Below are 21,200 nucleotides of genomic sequence, written 5' to 3' on the forward strand. Positions count from 1 at the left end.
TTCATTGGAAGGACTGATGATGAAGCTGAAGCTCCAATATTTTGGCCACCTGATGCAAAGAGCTGACCCATTATAGAAGACCCTGATGCTGGGAAAGATTGAAGGCAGGAGGAGAAGGGGAGAGAGGATGAGATGGTTGGAAGGCATCACCAACTCCATCGACATGAGTTTGAGCAAGGTCCTGGAGTTGGTGATGGACAGGGAAGCCTGGCTGCTGCTGTCCTTGGGGGTCACAAAGAGTCAGACACAACTGAGTGACTCAACTGACTGACTGAATAGGCGTTTCCATATTATTTCTTAACAGACTATCCATCTCTGTTATTCAAAGTCTAAAAGATGAGGGTAACATATAAATCAACTTAGGTTAAAATTTATTTTGTAAAGTACAACAGAAACCATGCAAAGGTCTAAAAAGAGATTACAGACCTTCCAAATCCTCAGTAAACAAACTAAAGAAAAAAAGGAAAAAGCAAACAGAGAAGTCCATGTAACCAAATTACTCTGAGTAAATGGGAAAAGTCTATCTCCAAAAGAAAGCAGCATAGAGCTAAAAGTAGTTGCTATTTCACAATAACAGAATGGTTGAGTAGGCATGTGAATATCAGGTTAGATGGCAAAACTGATTTTATCCTGTGTCATGTTTTATGTTTGTGCTTGATTTTCCCCCAACATTTTGTTTTGAAAAGTTACAAAGTTATACAAAAATTGAAATTTTGTATGATGAATGTACATTTATGATGAATTTTGTATGATGAACATCTGTATACCCCTCACCTGTATTCACTAAACACACATTGAAAATGAAAGTATGAGTTGCTCAGTTATGTTCGACTAGTGACCCCATGGACTGTAACCCTTCAGTCCATGGAATTCTCCAGGGAAGAATACTGGAGTGGATAGCCATTTCCTTCTCCAGAGAATCTTCCCCACCCAAGGATCTAACCCAGGTCTCCAGCATTGCAGGCAGATTCTTTACCATTTGAGCCACCAGAGAAGCCCCAAACACACATAATATCCACAAATGTTTTTGAAATGTATATATCTGAATTTTTAAAATTAAAACCATTATTCTAGAAAATTGAGTTTGTACTTATAGGTTGAAATAAGTTTGAAATTCCATGCAATTTGAGTCTCAGTTCAGTTCAGTTGCTCAGTCGTGTCCAACTCTGCGATCCCATGGACTGCAGCATGCCAGGCCTCCCTGTCCATCGCCAACTCCCGTAGTATGCCCAAACTCAAGTCCATTGAGTCGGTGATGCCATCCAGCCATCTCATCCTCTGTGTCCCCTTCTCCTCCTGCCTTCAATCTATCCCAGCATCAGAGTCTTCTCTAAGGAGTCAGTCAGGTGGCCAAAGTACTGGAGTTTCAGCTTCAGCATCAGTCCTTCCAATGAATATTCAGGACTGATTTCCTTTAGGATGGACTTTTTGGATTTCCTTGCAGTCCAAGGGACTCTCAAGAGTCTTCTCCAACACCACCATTCAAAAGCATCAATTCTTCAGCGCTCAGCTTTCTTTATAGTCCAACTCTCACATCCATACATGACTACTGGAAAAACCATAGGTTTGACTAGATGGACCTTTGTTGGCAGAATAATGTCTCTGCTTTTTAATATGCTTTCCAGGTTGGTCATAGCTTTTCTTCCAAGGAGCAAGCGTCTTTTAATTTCATGGCTGCAGTGATTTTGGAGCACCCAAAATAAAGTCTGTCGCAGTTTCCATTGTCTCCCCATCTATTTGCCATAAAATGGTGGGACCAGATGCCATGATCTTAGTTTTCTGAATACTGAGCCTTAAGCCAAATGGTTATAAGAAACAACTTTTCAGCTGGGCAGTCTTAGCAACATAAAAAATATGTTTAATGCATGCATGTAGTGTAAAACTTTATCTATCTTGAAAATGCAAATTATAGCAAGTAGATTATATACTCATATTTTGCTGAAATGATTACTCTGATTGCAGAAAAAATTCAGTAACACTAACTTCCTCACTTTTATCTGGCAGTTTAATTCCTGGAAAATATTTTATTTAATTGTATTCTAGACAGTTACAAGAAACAAAATTTTCACTCTTATATATTGTAACTTCTTTTTCAACTTAGATTAAATTGGCTAATTATACAGTAAAAGCCTATTACTATTAATAAGTGTCCATTATTTTTAACAGGTGTCCATTTTTAGGTAGGTAATAAATGAGATTATGAAGAAGAAAAGTATACATTCTCCATAGTCCTTATTATTGTTTTATCCTCCCTAAGGAAGAGGAGGGCACAATATAAATCATAGAATAAATTGCAGAATGCATATTATATAGATGTGGGTAAAAGTGTTAGTCACTCACTAGTGAGTCCATTGCAACCCAATGGACTGTAGCCTGCCAGACTCCTCTGTCTGTGGAATTTTCTGGGCAAGAATACTAGAGTAGTTTGCCATTCCCTTTTCCAGGAGATCTTCCCAACCCAGGGATCAAACCTGGGTTTCCTGCATTGCAGACAGATTCTTTACTCTCTGAGCTACTAGGGAAGTCCATAGACCTGGGTAGTTTGCTTTAATTTACTGAGCTTTGGTGGTGGGTGGGTTGGTGGGGAGGCGTGTTAGGTCATTTTACTTTCTTCTTAGTGAATGTACATATGTGTAATGAGTCTGCTGAAAAGGCTAGAAAGTTGTAAAATTCTAGACTTTTAAAGCTAAGATAAAATAGGATGTTTGTAAAAATGTTAATATGGTGAGAATATGCACACATGTTAAAAATTAGTTAAAACTAAATGCTAGATGGGTAAGATAAAGTGATAAATTTCAAATATTATAAAATGAGTATTTTTATTAAGGTTTTAAATTGTTTAATTTCATTCCTGAAAGTTGTGCATTCCGACACAAGTGTGTAACCAAAACCTCTCTATGGGAAATGCTGCTCTATCTAATCAATGTTTCTGACACATAGACATGAATGTATGTTCTCTAGAAAGCTAGGTCCATGAGCTCTACAGGCAACAAAGATGTCACAAAGCAGATAAAACTTGGTGAAGGATATATATTTTTTATTTCTTTAGTTTATTAGCTGTCACTTCATGAGTTAAAAATGGTTATAGAACTTCCCTAGCAATATATCTTTAACAAAAAATTCTGTTTAAATGTAATTTTTCTTTGATATTGATATATAACTTGATTATAATTATAAATTTTCAATTATCTTAAGATGTAATATTTTAAAGTGATTATTCCTGCTTAATTAACTAATTTTCTTTTTTTCTATATATTGGAATCATCAAATAACTGCTAAAGAAAAAAGCTTGTACACTTGATTACATCATATGCAAATATAATAAGAAAGGTTGATTTCTGGACAATTTCCCAGAAAAGGCTAAGTTTAAGCCACTCATTTCTACTTCCAGTTCTCATTATTTGGCTGTTTATGATAAAAAACTCATTTTAACCTGGATTCTTAAAAAAACTCATTTGCTTATATTTATACCAATTAATTTCAGATAGCAAGTGAGACTATTTTCTAAGAATTTCTTTCATTTTCTAATATACTGCTACCAGTCTCTTGGGTTAATAAGAAATGTTATAGAACCTCTTCCTCAGCAATGTATTATTAAAAAAAAAACACTTTTATTTTCTAATTAGATGAGAAATACCTAAGCTTTAATTATGTTTGGTTTAAGACATGTATTGTTCACATGAGCAAAAGTTTCTTCCACACATTAACAAATTCTGCATTCTATGTGCCAAGAACCTAAGCTTGATTTAACAAACTTAAATGATAAAGTACAAAATTTAGGGAAAACCTTATATTTTAAAAGATGCATGTTGATTATATATCCTGATGTAGAACTACCTTATGTGTCTGTCAGAATGTTTTTGACTTATTTTTCATAATCCTCACTAAAAGAATTAGTCAAATTAGTAAGTGTGGGTATAAAGAAAAATGAGTACTTAGCATAGAAGTTAATATCTCAAGATATTGATTTTCTTATAAAGTGTCTTCAAAAGTTTCATAAATTGAATATTATTTTAAAACTATTAACCTTATTAAGGTGTAGACTGAAATTGAACAGTGCAGTAAAATATTGAAAATTTGAGAATTTGAGAACTGACATGGTAGACGCTGTTGTTTTGATATTTTTCTTATTAAACATCTTCTATTGATTGAATAACAGTATCCAGACACTTTGTAGTTATTATCAGAATTTTCTTTCCTAAATTTCATGGTTTGAGAATTATTGATAGTTTCTCTCCCTCTTTTTTTTCCTCTCAAGCATGGTACAGATCTGGTGCTGCTTGTAGAAAGAGAAAAAACATCTCCCAAAGTGTCTCAAAGATTTTTATTTAAATATTGCATGGGAAAAAAATGGCAGAAAATAATTTCATTTCACATGTATAAATAAATGTGTGTACATTTCACATGTATAAATAAATCATTGCATAAATTGTATCATTTCTACTAATATATATTATCTCAGTAAAGAAATCATTAAGAATGTCCAGTAGGCAAAACAAATGTTGAGGAAGGGGGAACCACTGAAAATGACTTTTGCATTTTATTTTCTAATCAAGTTTTTCTGTTACACATATATAAAAAAAAGTTAATTTCAAAGTGACAAAAAAATCCACAGAGGTATTGATTTGTAAATCTTCAACTAAAATCATTTTTTGTAAATATCATAAACACTATGATTATGTGGACTGTTAATATCCATGCAATTAAAATTAGAGAATTAAAGAATAATTAGTACTGCCAATATGTTCAAGAATATATAAATCTGGAACCCCATTTCTTTAAATATTCATATACACATAATGATTTATTTAAATTTTAAAAAGAAAAATTATTATTAATGAATATGTTTGGTTCATGTTAGGCTCACATTCAGACCCTCTGAGCATGTGTGCATGCTAAGTTGCTTCAGTCGTGTCCTACTCTCTAGGGTCTGTAACCCTCCAGGCTCCTCTGTTCATGGGGATTCTCCAGCAAGAATTCTGGAGTGGGTTGTCATGCCCTCCTCCAGCAGATCTTCCCCACCCAGGGATCAAACCTGCGTTTCTTATGTCTTCAACATTGAGAGGCGAGTTCTTTACCACTGGCCCTACCTGGGAAGCTCAGACCTTATCAGACCAGGTTTAATTTATATTTTGTAGGCAAATTTAATTTTATTGAAGTATACTTTCTGTGGGCTTCCCTTGTGGCTCAGCTGGTAAAGAATCCACCTGCAATGCGGGAGACCTGGGTTCGATCCTTGAGTTGGGAAGATCCCCTGGAGAAGGGAAAGGCTACCCACTCCAGTATTTTGGCCTAGATAATTCCATGGACTCTATAGTCCATGGAATCGCAAAGAGTTGGACACGATTGAGCAACTTTCACTATAATTTCTGTGGAGAATACATATTAATGTTGATATTTAAATTATTATGATTTTGAAGTTATGAAAACATCTCCATATTTATTTTTTACTTATAGAAACACTTTGTCAGACATTCATTCCTTTGGGCTTCCCTGATGGCTCAGGCGATAAAAAATACGCCCACAATGTAGGATACCTTTGTTCATTCCTTTACTCAACAGTTATTTGGATGAATGTTTGTATACAATATGTTTTCAAGTTTCTAGCATTTATTAAAATTTATATACCAAGGAATAATACACTGCTTCTAACTCCAAGGTAGTTTATACTGAGATTGTGCATAAAATTGTACACACTCAGATAATATAGGAAAAATAAGGTAAATGCCCAAGGAGGTGTGGGAAGCACGTCTTAGTTTCACTGAACTGTGAAATCCCAAACAGGTCCACAGTGGTTTAATGGAAGGCAAATTTTGATTCTTTGTTGTTGTTGTTGTTAGTTTCTCAGAGGGCTTGCTTTTGAAAAGGAACAGAGAATGAATTTTCAAGATTATGAAAACAGGAGATTTTAAAATAGTAGTTATAATAATCAAAGGACTTCCCCAGTGGCTCAGGGGTAAAGAATCCACCTGCAATGCAGGAGCCATGAGAGATGTGGGTTTGATCCCTGGATCTGGAAGATCCCCTGGAGGAGGGCATGGCAACTCACTCCAGTGTTCTTGCCTGGAGAATCCCGTGGATAGAGGAGCCTGAGGGGCTTCAGTCTATAGCATCTCAAAGAGTTGGACTTGCCTGAATGCACACACATAATAATCAAAATCTCTAATTAAAATATAATTTTAACATACTTTACCAACAACTGCTCACCAGCTATCATGTAAGAATTTCTCATTGCTTGCCTCTTGGGCTTTTTGCTCTAATCTGTTTTTGTTTGTTACACTTCCTCCAGAAAGACCACTGTAGACAGAGGAGATGGATGCCTACAATCAAACCACAGTGACTCATTTTATCCTCATAGGGCTTTCTGATCGCCCAGAGGTGCGCTACCCTCTCTTTGTGGTCTTTACCATCATCTATCAGGTCACGGTGGGGGGAAATGGGGCCATTCTCTTGGCCATTGGAACTGAAAAAAAACTGCACACACCCATGTATTACTTTTTGGCAAGTTTGTCCCTCTTAGACATCTTCTGCCCATCAGTTACTGTCCCCAAGATGCTGGAGAACCTCTTGACTGAGAAGCACAGTATTTCCTTCACTGGATGTGCTTTGCAACTTTATTTTCTGGTGGCCCTTGTGGGGACTGAAGTCTTCCTTCTCTCTGTCATGGCTTATGACAGGTATGTGGCCATCTGTTTCCCTCTTCGTTACACCCTCATCATTACCAAGGTTCGCTGTGTCAAGCTGACTGCTGGGACCTGGACAGCAGGATTTCTCAATTCCCTCCTTCATACAGTATCTATGTTCCACCTTTCTTTCTGCAAGTCTAACCAAGTTAACCAGTACTACTGTGACATCCCACCAGTGCTGGTCCTCTCATGCTCATCCACTTATGTGGCAGAAATGCTTATTTTAGTGGAAGGAGGTATCTTGGGGATCAGCTCCTTTTTGGTTACTTTTATCTCATATTTCTACATTGTATCTGCCATCCTAAAGATTCAGTCCACAGGTGGGAAGCATAAAGCCTTTTCCACATGTGCTTCCCACCTTCTGGTGGTTTGTTTATTTGGTGGCACGACAGTATTTACCTATGTACGCCCCTATTCCAGTCAACACTTCCCAGCAAGAGATAGACTCATTTCCATGTTATATGGAATTATTACTCCAATGTTAAACCCCATGATCTACAGCTTGAGAAATACAGAAGTGAAAGGAGCACTCAGAAGAGTCTTATGTCATAGAGTATATTCACTGCAAGTATAATATTAAAAGCAAATGACTCAAAGCTCAATATATGATGATTTCATAGAAATAATTCATAGAATAATTTTCAATTAAGGTAAGTGTGTATGGAATGCAAACTTGTCTACACATAGAAATTTTTATACACATGTATAACATTAGTTATGTCTAATCTATATATCACTATCTTCCTGAACTAGAAACATTAATTTTATCATCCAAAAGTTGATATTTTCTGAAAGGAAGCATAGAACTGTTAATAATTACACAATGTAACAGGTATAAATGGAACCTAAGTTAACTTAGATCTATTATCATATTCATATCTATATATCTGTATTTTTATCTTTTTTGAATCTATATTTATGTATAAATGGTATCTATATTTCTTTCCTTTATTTAATAGACTACAAATAAAGTATCCTTATGTTATGACATTTATCCTTAGTGTTTTCATTTCATTCTTCTTCCTCTTCAATTTTAGCTTCCACTTATTCTGTATTTCTCAGTTTCTCTGTATTTTCCTATGAGCCTTTCCATTCTCAGTTCTGCCTGTGCCCTCTAGGAGTGCATTTAGTTTTTTCTGTCTCTGATTTAGATATTTAATTCAGCTCACTGTATTATTCTCATCTTAGCATCAACATGGTCATTTACATAGACACAAACACACACACACAAGCACATCTATTAGCTACCTTGTATTTTATTATAAATTTTACTCTGCTACTTAGACTGAAACTCATAAAACTAAACTTTGCTTTGCCTTAAAGTCCAGTAGTTTTGTTCCGTTTGCCTAGACAGCTATAGTTTCTGACTGTAGATAGCCCATCATTTTCAGTGCATTCCCTTTTCTTGTCACATGTAGAGATAGGAACATTTTCTTTATCTCCTACTGCTTTAAGGTCAGAAGTCATGTATAATTTTCTTAATAATTTTCCCCATCCTGGATAACCTGATAGCTTTCAAAATTTAGTGCCCAGTCTGGTGATCACAATTAGTATGTCACCAAATCTCTGCATTTCTGATTCTCTTTTTCACTCTGTCACATAAGTGCCTTCTGGCTTTCTCTTATCTGGATTCTGTCTATTAACCACTAAGTGAGGAAAAGGTCAGTTTTCATTCCAATCCCAAAGAAAGGCAATGCCAAAGAATGCTCAAACTACCACACAATTGCACTCATCTCACACCGTAGTAAAGTAATGATCAAAATTCTCTAAGCCAGGCTTCAGCAGTACATGAATCATGAACTTCCAGATGTTCAAGCTGGTTTTAGAAAAGGCAGAGGAACCAGAGATCAAATTGCCAACATCTGCTGGGTCATCAGAAAAGCAAGAGAGGTCCAGAAAAACATCTATTTCTGCTTTGCTGACTATTCCAAAGCCATAAACTGTGGAAAATTCTGAAAGAAATGGGAATACCAGAACACCTGACCTGTCTCTTGAGAAACCTGTATGCAGGTCAGGAAGCAACAGTTAGAACTGGACATGGAACAACAGACTGGTTCCAAATAGGAAAAGGAGTACGTCAAGGCTGTATATTGTCACCCTGCTTATTTAACTTATAGGCAGAGTACATCATGAGAAACGCTGGGCTGGAAGAAGCACAAGCTGGAATCAAGATTGCCGGGAGAAATATCAATAACCTCAGATATGTCGACAACACCACCCTTATGGCAGAAAGTGAAGAACTAAAAAGCCTCTTGATGAAAGTGAAAGAGGAGAGTGAAAAAGTTGGCTTAAAGCTCAACATTCAGAAAACAAAGATCATGGCATCTGGTCCCATCACTTCATGGGAAATGGATGGGGAAACAGTGGAAACAGTGTCAGACCTTATTTTTCTGGGCTCCAAAATCACTGCAGATAGTGATTGCAGCCATGAAATTAAAAGACGCTTACTCCTTGGAAGGAAATTTATGACCAACCTAGACAACATATTGAAAAGCAGAGATATTACTTTGCCAACTAAGGTCCATCTAGTCAAGGCTATGGTTTTTCCAGTGGTCATGTATGGATGTGAGAGTTGGACAATGAAAAAAGCTGAGCGCTGAGGAATTGATGCTTCTGAACTGTGGTGTTGGAGAAGACTCTTGAGAGTCCTTAGGACTGCAAGGAGATCCAACCAGTCCATCCTAAAGGAGATAAGACCTGGGTGTTCATTGGAAGGACTGATGCTGAAGCTGAAACTCCAATACTTTGGCCACCTCATGGGAAGAGTTGACTCATTGGAAAAGACCCTGGTGGTGGGAGGGATTGAGGACAGGAAAAGAAGGGGATGACAGAGGATGATATGGCATCAACGACTCAATGGATGTGAGTTTGAGTAAACTCCGGGAGTTGGTGATAGACAGGGAGGCCTGGCGTGCTGTGATTCATGGGGTCGCAAAGAGTCGGACATGGCTGAGCAACTGAACTGAACTGAACTGATGTAATAACATCACTAATAAGGTAGTCTTACATAACTCAAAAAGCATATATCACTTCCTCCTCTGGATTGTCATTGATTTCTTAGTCATTTTCAAAATTATGCCAAATATAGCATGATTATTTGTATTTATGCCACATGAAAGAGCATCTTTTAATTTCATGGCTGCAATCACCATCTGCAGTGATGTTGGAGCCCCCCAAAAATGGTTTGGAACCACCCAAAAATAAAGTCTGACATTGTTTCCACTGTTTCCCCATCTATTTCCCATGAAGTGATGGGACCAGATGCCATGATCTTCGTTTTCTGAATGTTGAGCTTTAAGCCAACTTTTTCACTCTTCTTTCACTTTCATCAAGAGGTTTTTGAGTTCCTCTTCACTTTCTTCCATAAGGGTGGTGTCATCTGCATATCTGAGGTTATTGATATTTCTCCCGGCAATCTTGATTCCAGCTTGTGTTTCTTCCAGCCCAGCGTTTCTCATGATGTACTCTGCATATAAGTTAAATAAGCAGGGTGACAATATAGAGCCTTAACGTACTCCTTTTCCTATTTAGAACCAGTCTGTTGTTCCATGTCCAGGTTTCTCAAGAGGCAGGTCGAGTGGTCTGGTATTCCCATCTCTTTCAGAATTTTCCACCGTTTATTGTGATCCACACAGTCAAAGGCTTTGGCATAGTCAATAAATCAGAAATAGATGTTTTTCTGGAACTCTCTTCCTTTTTCCATGATCCAGCGGATGTTGGTGATTTGATCTCTGGTTCCTTTGTCTTTTCTATAACCAGCTTGAACATTTGGAAGTTCACTGTTCACGTATTGCTGAAGCCTGGCTTGGAGAATTTTGAGCATTACTTTACTAGCATGTAAGATGAGTGCAATTGTGTAGTAGTTTGAGCATTCTTTTTTTTTTTCTCTCTTATTTTAATTTATTTATTTTAAATTGGAGGATAATTGCTTTACAATGTTGTGTTGGTTTCTGCCATGCAACAACATGTATCGGTCACAGGTATACATATGTTCCCTCTCTTGAACCTCCCTCCCACCTCCCACCCCATCCCATTCTAGATAGTCACAGAGATCCAGGTTGAGCTCCCTGCATCATACAGCATATTCCCACTGGTGATCTATTTTACATATGGCAATGCTTATGCTTCAGTGCTACTCTCTCAATTCGTCCTATCTTCTCCTTCCTTATCTGTCCACAAGTCTGTTCTCTACTCAGTTCAGTCGCTCAGTCGTGTCCGACTCTTTGCGACCCCATGAATCGCAGCACGCCAGGCCTACCTGTCCAACACCAACTCCCAGAGTTCACTCAGATTCACGTCCATTGAGTCAGTGATGCCATCCAGCCATCTCATCCTCTGCCGTCCCCTTCTCCTCCTGCCCCCAATCCCTCCCAGCATCAGTCTTTTCCAATGAGTCAAGTCTTCGCATGAGGTGGAACTCTTCACTTCACATATTGCTGAAGCCTGGCTTGGAGAATTTTGAGCATTACTTTACTAGCGTGTGAAATGAGTGCAATTGTGCAGTAGTTTGAGCATTCTTTGCCATTGCCTTTCTTTGGGATTGGAATGAAAACTGATCTTTTCCAGTCCTGTGGCCACTGCCGAATTTTCCACATTTGCTGGCATATTGAGTGCAGCATTTTCACAGCATCATCTTTCAGGATTTGAAATAGTTCCACTGGAATTACATCACCTCCACTATCTTTGTTCATAGTGCTGCTTCCTAAGGCCCACTTGACTTCACATTCCAGGATGTCTGGCTCTAGGTGAGTGATCACACCATCGTGATTATCTGAGTCCTGAAGATGTTTTTTGTACAGTTCTTCTGTGTATTCTTGCCACCTCTTCTTAATATCTTCTGCTTCTGTTAGGTCCATACCATTTCTGTCCTTTAATGAGCCCATCTTTGCATGAAATGGTCCTTTGTTAGGTCTATTTTTTTGAAGAGATCTCTAGTTTTTCCCATCCTGTGTTTTCCTCTATTTCTTTGCATTGATTGCTGAGGAAGGCTTTCTTATCTCTCCTTGCTATTCTCTGGAATTTTTCATTCAGATGGTTATATCTTTCCTTTTCTCCTTTGCTTTTCGCTTCTTTTCACAGCTATTTTTAAGGCGTCCTAGGACAGCCATTTTGCCCTTTTGCATTTCTTTTCCATGGAGATGGTTTGACCCCTGTCTCCTGTACAGTGTCACGAACCTCCGTCCACAGTTCATCAGGCACTCTATCAGATCTAGTCCCTTAAATCTCTTTCTCACTTCCACTGTATAATCATAAGGGATTTGATTTAGGTCATACCTGAATGGTCTAGTGATTTTCCCTACTTTCTTCACTTACTCCTTAGAAGAAAATTATGACCAACCTGGGTAGCATATTAAAAAGCAGAAACATTACTTTGCCAACAAAGGTCCATCTAGTCAAGGCTATGGTTTTTCCAGTGGTCATGTATGGATGTGAGAGTTGGACTGTGAAGAAAGCTGAGCGCCGAAGAATTGATGCTTTTTAACTGTGGTGTTGGAGAAGATTCTTGAGAGTCCCTTGGGCTGCAAGGAGATCCAACCAGTCCATCCTAAAGGAGGTCAGTTCTGGGTGTTCATTGGAAGGACTGATGCTGAAGCTGAAACTCCAATACTTTGGCCACCTAATGCAAAGAGTTGACTCATTGGAAAAGACCCTCACACTGGGAGGGATTGGGGGCAAGAGAAGAAGAGGGACCACAGAGGATGAGATGGCTGGATGGCATCACCGACTCGATGGACATGAGTTTGGGTAAACTCCATGGGTTGGTGATGGAGTGATGGACAGAGAGGCCTGGGGTGCTGCAATTCTTGGGGTTGCAAAGTGTCAGACACGGCTGAGTGACTGAGCTGAACTGAACACATGAAACAGAGTAAAACACATTGAGATAACATTGTTTGGAATTAATTACATTTTCTAAAATTCAGCAATGACCTGATATACATATTCCACAACATACAAGGCTGTTAATATTTGTGGTGGGTCAACTATATGTTACTTAATTTTAGAAGAAGTGAGATAATCCATGCATACTTGAAATAAGAAATGAAGTAATAAACTACTTAACCATTATAAATTTGAGGCTTGTTTTGTTTCTTATTCCTCATTTTATTCTATATCTCCAAGTTTACATGTGGTATGAAATAACAAAGTTTTCATCATATAGCAACAAAATGCATAGAATTTGTTAAGATAATCATTTAAAATTGAATAAAACGTTAAGAATTCAACAAATTGTTCATTTTACAATCAGATAACCAAATATTTATATTTTACCACTTACTTGAGCACAATATTCTTCAAAGATACTGGGGTTATATCTCTGTTAGTAAATCTGGAAACAATTTCTATCCTGTTGAAGAAAATGGGTCTCTCATCAATTTGCCATGAATCAGACTTTGACCAATAGTGGAAACAGTTGTTGAAAATTTTTAAGAAAGTGAAAAAAATATTCCGGAATTTTCTATGCTTATTTAACTTAAAAAATTGTAATTTGAGTTTCTTCTTATTAAGTGAATAAAAAATGTTCTTAGAATAGAAGTAAAACCCTAGAGTTTGTCTTTATATTCCTTTGTAATGGATGAATTGTATAATACCCAAGATCTTAAAATTGCAAAATATTGAAATTGATAAGCAAGGTGTAAAGAAAACCCTCAGAATGGGAGAAAACAATAGCAAATGAAATAACTGACAAAGGATTAATTTCCAAAATATAAAGGCAGCTTATATAACTCAATACCAGAAAAACAACCCAATCAAAATGTGGGGGAAAGACCTAAACAGACATTTCTCCAAAGAAGACATACAGATGGGTAACAAACACTTGAAAAGATGCACAACATCGCTCATTATTAGAGAAATGCAAAACTACAATGAGATATCACCTCATACCAGTCAGAATGGGCCTCATCAAAAAGTCTACAAACAATAAATGCTGGAGAGGGTGTGGAGAAAAGGGAACACTCTTGCACTGTCAGTGGGAATGTAAATTGATACAGCCATTATGGAAGACGGTATGGAGATTCCTTAAAAAACTAGGAATAAAAGCACCATATGACCCAGCAATCCTACTCCTAGGCATATATCCAAAGGAAACCAAAGTTGAAAGTGACGCATGTATCCCATCATTCACTGCAGCACTGTTTACGGTAGCTAGAACATGGAAGCAACCTAAATGTCCATCAACAGATGAATGGATACAGAAGTTGTGGTACATATACACAATGGAATATTACTCAGCCATAAAAAGGAATGCATTTGAGTCAGTTCTAATGAGGTGGATGAACGTAGAACCTATTATACAGAGTGAAGTGAGTCAGAAAGAGAAAGATAAATACCATATTCTAACACATATATACAGAATCTAGAAAAATGGTATTGAAGAATTTATTTATAGGGCAACAATGGAGAAACAGACATAGAGAATAGACTTATGGACATGGGGAGAGGGGAGGGGAGGGTGAGATGTATGGAAACAGAAATGTGGAAACTTACATTACCATATGTGAAATAGATGGCCAACGGGAATTTGCTGTATGGCTCAGTAAACTCAAACAGGGCCTCTGTATCAACCTAGAGGGGTGGGATGGGGAGGGAGATGGGAGGGAGTTTCAAAAGGGAGGAGATATATCTATATCTATGGCTGATTCATGTTGAGGTTCGACAGAAAACAACAAAATTCTGTAAAGCAATTATCCTTCCATAAAGAATAAATGAATTTTAAAAATATTGAAACTGGATGAAGTTACTGGATGACATGCTCTCCCCTGCTTGGAAGTATTGGACTGTTTAAATTTATGGCTGGCAATACTTTGATGAAGGCATATCTTTTCTCTTGAACATATATCACAGTCCTTGAATAAAAGTAAGGGATGGATATATCTTTTTTTATTCCCTCTACTCTCTAAAAGTAAATTTAAAAAATTGAAATTGTATCAAGCATCTTTTCTGACCAAAAACCATTGAGATTATAAATCAACTATAAGAAAAAAATGCAAAAAGAAAAAAGAAACCAAACAACTCCACAAAACCACAAAAGCTAAGCAATATACTATTAAACAACCAATGGATTACCGATATAGTCAAAGAGGAAGTCAAAAAATATCTAGAGACAAAACGAAAACATGATGAACCAAAACTTATGGGATACATCAAATGTGTTCTAAGAGGGAAGTTTATAGCAATACAAGAAAAATACCAAATAAGCAATCAAATGTTACACCTAAAGCAAACAAAGAAAGAACAAACAAAATCCAAAGGTAGTAGAAGTAAAGAGATCATTAAGATCAGAGCAGGAATAAATGAAATAGAGATGGAAAAGATCACTAAAACTAAAATCTGGTTCTTTGAAAAGATAAACAAAATTGACAAACCTACAGCCAAATTGATCAAGAAAAAATGGGAAAGGACTCAAATAAAATTAAAAATGAAGAAGGAAAAGTTACAACTGACACAGCAGAAATACAAAAGACCACAAGAGACTACTGCAAACAGCCACATGCCAATAAAATGGATAACCTAAAAAAAAAAAAAACAAAAAACCAAGAAATTCTTAGAAAGGTAGAAACTTTTAAGACTGAACCAGGAAGAAAGAGAAAATATGAACTGACAAATTACAAGTACTGAAACTGATTTTAAAACTTTCAACAAACAAGTCTAGGACCGATGTTTTCACAGGTGAATTCTAATAAAAGTTTAGAAAAGAGTTAACACCCATAATTCTGAAACTCTCCTGAAAAATTGCAGAAGCAACATTCCCAACTTCATACTGTGAGGCCACCATCACCCTGATGCCAAAATCAGATAAAGACACACACACAAAAAATCAGGCCAATCTCATAATGAATATAGATGTAAAACTACTCAAAAAGTACTAGCAAACTAAATTCATAAAAAGATCACCATAATCAAATGCACAAATCATTAAGTGTGACACACCATGTTAACACACTAAAGAATAAAAAAAATCATCTCAACTGATGCAAAATAAGCTTTTGTAAAATTCAACATTCATTTATGATAAAAACCCTCCAAAAAGTGAGTGTAGAGGGAACATGCTCACAATCAACTGCTCAGTCGTGCCTGACTCTGTGCACCCTATGGACTGCAGTCTGCCAGGCTTCGTTTTCCATAGAATTTTCCAGACAAAAATATTGGAGTGGGTTTCCATTTCCTACTCCAAAGGATCTTCCTGAGCCAGTGATTGTCTTCTGCAGTTCTTGCATTGGCAAGAACTTTACCACCTTTACCACTGCACCACTTGAGAAGCACAGAGGGAACATACTTCAACATAATAAAGTGGGTACAGGCTTCCCAGGTGGTACTAGCAGGAAAGAAACTGCCTGCCAGTGCAGGAGACATAGGAGAAGTGGGTTCAATCCCTGGATCTGGAAGATCCCCTGAAAGAAGGCATAGCAATTCACTCCAGAATTCTTGCCTTGAGAATCTCATAGACAGAGGAGCCTGGCAGGTTACAGTCCATAGGGTTGCACAGAGTCAGACATGACTGAAGTGACTTAACATGCATGCAGGAACATGACAGCACCTCACAGCTAACTTAATACTCAATGGTGAAAGGCTGAAAGCATATAATCTCAGATAACGAATAAAGCAAGGAGGTCCACTCTTACTTTTATTCAACATAGTTTTGGAAATCCTAGCCATGGTAATTAGAGAGAGAAAAAAAAAAAAAAAACAGGACAAATTGGTAAAGAAGAAGTAAAACTGTCACTATTTACAGATGACATGATATACGTTTTTGTTGTTGTTTAGTCAGTCAGTCGTGTCCTACTCTTTGCAACCCCATGGACTGCAGCACGCCAGGTTTCCCTGACCTTCACCATCTCCTGGAGCTTGCTAAAACTCATGTCCATTGAATAAGTAATGACATCCAACCATCTCGTCCTCTTATCATCCCTTTCACCTCCTTCCTTCAGTCTTTCCCAACATCAGGGTCTTTTCCAGTGAGTTGGCTCTTCACATCAAGCAGCCAAAGTACTGGAGCCTCAACCTCAGCATCGGTCCTTTTAATGAATATTCAGGACTGATTTCCTTTAGTATTGACTTGTTTGATCTTGCAGTCCAAGGGACTCAGTCTTAAGAGTCTTCTCCAACAGCACAGTTTGAAAGCATCAGTTCTTCGAGCACTCAGCCTTCTTTATGGCCCAACTCTCACATTCATACATGACTACTGGAAAAACCATAGCTTTGACTAGACAGACCTTTGTTGGCAAAGTAACGTCTCTGCTTTTTAATATGCTGTTGGAGAAGGAAATGGCAACCCACTCCAATACTCTTTCCTGGAAAATCCCATGGAGGGAGGAGCCTGGTAGGCTATAGTCCATGGGGTTGCAAAGAGTCGGACATGATTGAGTGATTTTTCTTTCTTTCTTTTCTTTCTAGGTTGATCATAGCTTTTCCTACAAGCTATGATCTTGGAGCAAGCATCTTTTGAGTACATGGCTGCAGTCACCACCTGCAGTGATTTTGGAGCCCAAGAAAATAAAGTCTGTCACTGTTTCCCACTGTTTCCCCATCTATTTGCCATGAAGTGATGGGACCAGATGCCATGATCTTCATTTTTTGAATGTTGAGTTTTAAGCCAGTTTTTTTCACTCTCCTCTTTCACCTACATCAAGAGGCTGTTTGGTTCCTCTTCACTTTCTGCCATAAGGGGTGTCATCTGCATAACTGAGGTTGTTGATATTTCTCCCAGCAATCTTGATTCCAGTTTGTGCTTCATCCAAGCCAGAATTTTTTTCATTCTTTTTTCCCTCTATTCTATTTATTGGCAGTAATTTTCACCATTCTGACTTTCAGGTCACTTGTCCATTCTTCTGCATCAATTATTCTGCTATTGATTTTTTCTAGTGTATTGTTCATCTCTATTTATTTGTTCCTTTGTTCTTCCAGAGCTTCGGTAAGCATTTCCTGCATCTTCTCTATTTCTTTTCTGAGATCTTGGATCATCTTCTCTATCATTATTCTGAAATCTTTTTCTGGAAAATTGCCTATCTCCTCTTCATTTAGTTGTTTTTTTGGGGGTTTATCCTGTCTCTTCATCTGGAACATGACCTTCTACATTTTCGTTTTGACTAACATTCTGTGTAGTGGTTTTCATTCTAGCAGCTGTGGGATTGTGGTTCTTTTTACTTCTTCTGTCTGCCCTCGGGTGGATGAAGCTAAGGGGCTTGTGCAAGCTTCCTGATGGAAGGGATCTGTGGCAGGAAAAACTAGGTCTTCCTTAGGCCCCAGTGGTAAGGGCCACACTCAGTAAAACTTTAATCCAATTGTCTGGTGGTAGGTGGGGTTGAGCTTGTTTAACCTGATGCTACCCAGCTCCGGGGTCTATGGGATCTATGGTAGGGTTAGTGGTGACCACCAAGAGGATTTATACCAAGGGGCTGCTTCCAGGACTGCTGCTACCAGTGCCCCCATGCCTGTGGCAGGCCATTCTTGACCCATACCTCCACAGGAGACCCTCCAACACTAGCGTGTATGTCTGGTTTAGTCTCCTTGGGGTTACTGCTCTTTTCTTTTGGGTCCTGATGCATGCAAGATTTTGTTTGTGCTCTCCTAGAGTGGAGTCTCTTTCCCCCAGTCCTGTGGAAATCCTATAATCAAATTCCATTGACCTTCAAAGTCATATTCTCTGGGAATTCCTAGTCTCTTTTCCAGATCCCCAACCTGGGAACGCTGATATGGGGCTCAGAATCTTCACAACAGTGGGAAAACTTCTTTGGTATTATTGTTCTCCAGTTTGTTCATTGCTCACCCAGTGTATACAGGATTTGATTTTATCATGTTTGTGCCCCTCCTACATTCCCATTGCAGTTTATTCTTTGTCTTTGAACATGGATTATCTTTTTTTTTTTTTTTTTTTTTAGTGAGTTGCAGCATTCTCCTGTCAATGGTTATTCAACAGCTAGTTGAAATTTTGGAGCTCTTGCAGAAGAGATGAGTACATGCACTTCTGCTCCACCATCTTGAACTGAGATCTGATCTGTGGCAAAATTTTTATGGCTTCATCTCCTGGAGTAATAGAAATAAGAATAACAGTAAACAAATAAGATGTAACTGAACTTGAAAGCTTTTTCACAGCAAAGGAAGCCATAAGCAAACAACAACAACAACAAAATGTCCTTTAGAAGGAGAGAAAAAGTTTGCAAATGATGAGACTCTCAATAAATTAATCTCCAGAAGATACAAATATCTCATGCAGTTATTTCATACATACATATGAAAACACACCAAGCAAAAAATGGTCAGAAAGTCTAAAAAGGCATTTCTTCAAAAAGACATACAGATGGCCAAATGCACATGAAAAAAATGCTCAACCCCTAACTACTGAGAGAAACTCAGATCAAAACTACATGAAGTATCACCTCATAGTGATAAGAATGGCCAACATCAAAAGTATACAAATGATAAATGTTGCATAGAGTGCGGAGAAAAAAGAACCCTCCTACACTCTTGGTAAGAATGTAAATTGGTTCAGTCACTATGGGGAACAGTAGGGACGTTCCCTAAAAAAAAAAAAAAAAAAAATCAGTCCACCATATGATTCAGCAATTCTGGGCATATATCCATAGTAAAACATAGTTCTAAAAGACCAAGGCACCTCGATATTCACAGCAGCGCTATTTATAATAGCCACAACACAGAAGGATCCTACATGCTCATCTTGCTAGGCTTCCCTGTCCTTTATCATCTCCTGGAGTTTGCTCAAACCCATGTCCATTGAGTCAATCATGCCATTCAAACATCTCATCCTCTGTTGCCCTCTTTTCCTCCTGCTCTCAATCTTTTCAGGCATCAGGATCATTTCCAATCAATTGATCTTTCACATCATGTGGCCAAAGTATTGGAGCTTCAGCTTCAGTGTCAGTCCTTCCAATGAATATTCAAGGTTGATTTCCTTTAAGATTGACTGGTCTGATTTCCTTGCAGTCCAAGGGACTCTCAAGAGTCTTCTCCAGCACCACAGTTTGAAGGCATCAATTCGGAAGTGCTCAGCCTTCTTTATAGTCCAATTCTCACATCCATACATGACTCTTGGAAAAACCATGACTTTTTCTATATGGATCTTTGTTAGCAAAATGATGTCTATGCTTTTTAATATGTTGTCTAGATTTGTCATAGCTTTCATTCCAAAAAGCAAGGATCTTATAGTTTTATGGCTGCAGTTGCCATTCACAGTGATTTTGGGGCCCAAGAAAATAAAGTCTGTCACGGTTTCAATTGTTTCCCCATCTATTTGCCATGAAGTCATGGGACTGGATGCCATGGTCTTCATTTTTTGAATGTTGAGTTTCAAACCAGCTTTTTCACTCTCGTCTTTCACCTTCATCAAGAAGCTCTTTAGTTCCTGTGCACTTTCTACATTAGAGTGGTGTCATCTGCATATATGAGATTATTGATATTTCTCCTGACAAGCTTGATTTCAGCTTGTGCCTCATCCAGCCAAGCATTTCGCATGATATACTCTGCATATAAGTTAAATAAGTAGGTTGACAATATACAGCCTTGACATACTCTTTTCCCAATTTTGAACCAGTTTGTTGTTCCATGACTCATTCTAATGGTTGTTTTTTGACCTGCATACACGTTTCTCAGAAGGCAGGTAAGGTGGTCTAATATTCCCATCTAAGAATTTTCCACACTTTATTGTGATCCACACAGTCAAAGGCCTTAGCGAGGTCAATGAAATAGAAGTAGATGTTTTTCTGGAATTCTCTTACATTTTCAATGATCCAATGGATATAGGCAATTTGATTTCTTGTTCCTCTGTCTTTTCTAAATCCAGCTTGTACATCTGTAAGTTCTCATAATATTGAAGCCTAATTTGAAGTATTTTGAATATTATCTTGCTAGCATGTGAAATAAGTGTAACTGTGCAATTGTTTGAACATTCTTTGGCATTGCCCTTCGTTGGGATTGGAATGTAAAACTGACCTTTTCCTGTGTCCTGTGTCCTGTGTCCACCACTGTGTTTTCCAAATTTGATGGCATATTGAGTGTGGTACTTTAACAGCAAATTCTTTTAGGATGCTAAAATTCCATCTTTTGGCTCAGCTGTAATTCCATCACCTCCACTAGCTTTGTTTATGGTAATGCTTCCTAAGGTCCACTTAACTTCACACACCACCATGTTTGTCTCTAGACTGTGGTTTTCCAGGTCATTAAGAACTTTTTGGTACAGTTCTTCTGTGTATTCTTGCTACCTCTTCTTAATATCTTCTGCTTCTGTTAGGTCCATAACGTTTCTGTCCTATATTGTTCCCATCTTTGCATGAAATGTTCCTTTGGAACCGTGAATTTCCTTGTAGAGATCTCTAGTCTTTGCCATTCTATTGTTTTCCTCTATTTCTTCACATTGTTCACTTAAGAAGGCTTTCTTATCTCTCCTTGCTATTCTCTGGAATTCTGCATTCAGATGGGTATATCTTTCCTTTTCTCCTTTGCCTTTCGCTTCTCTTCTTTTCTCAACCATTTTGCCTTATTGCATTTCTTTTCTTGGGG

General features: G+C 37.8%; 1 protein-coding gene across 1 annotated transcript; it reads left to right on the top strand.

The window, feature by feature from the left end:
• The first annotated feature begins 940 nt into the window (after nt 1-940).
• LOC147369183 (olfactory receptor 5V1-like) lies at nt 941-7,680 on the top strand. Its single transcript, XM_086413609.1, has one exon. The coding sequence runs from the start codon at nt 6,313-6,315 to the stop codon at nt 7,258-7,260; it is 948 nt and encodes a 315-aa protein (XP_086269735.1). The 5' UTR covers nt 941-6,312; the 3' UTR covers nt 7,261-7,680.
• The last annotated feature ends 13,520 nt before the right edge of the window (nt 7,681-21,200 follow it).

Source organism: Bos grunniens, chromosome 7 (genome assembly GCF_055505025.1).
Source record: "Bos grunniens cultivar Pamir isolate PY7600 chromosome 7, Bosgru_T2T1.0, whole genome shotgun sequence".
NCBI classification, from domain to species: Eukaryota; Metazoa; Chordata; class Mammalia; order Artiodactyla; family Bovidae; genus Bos; species Bos grunniens.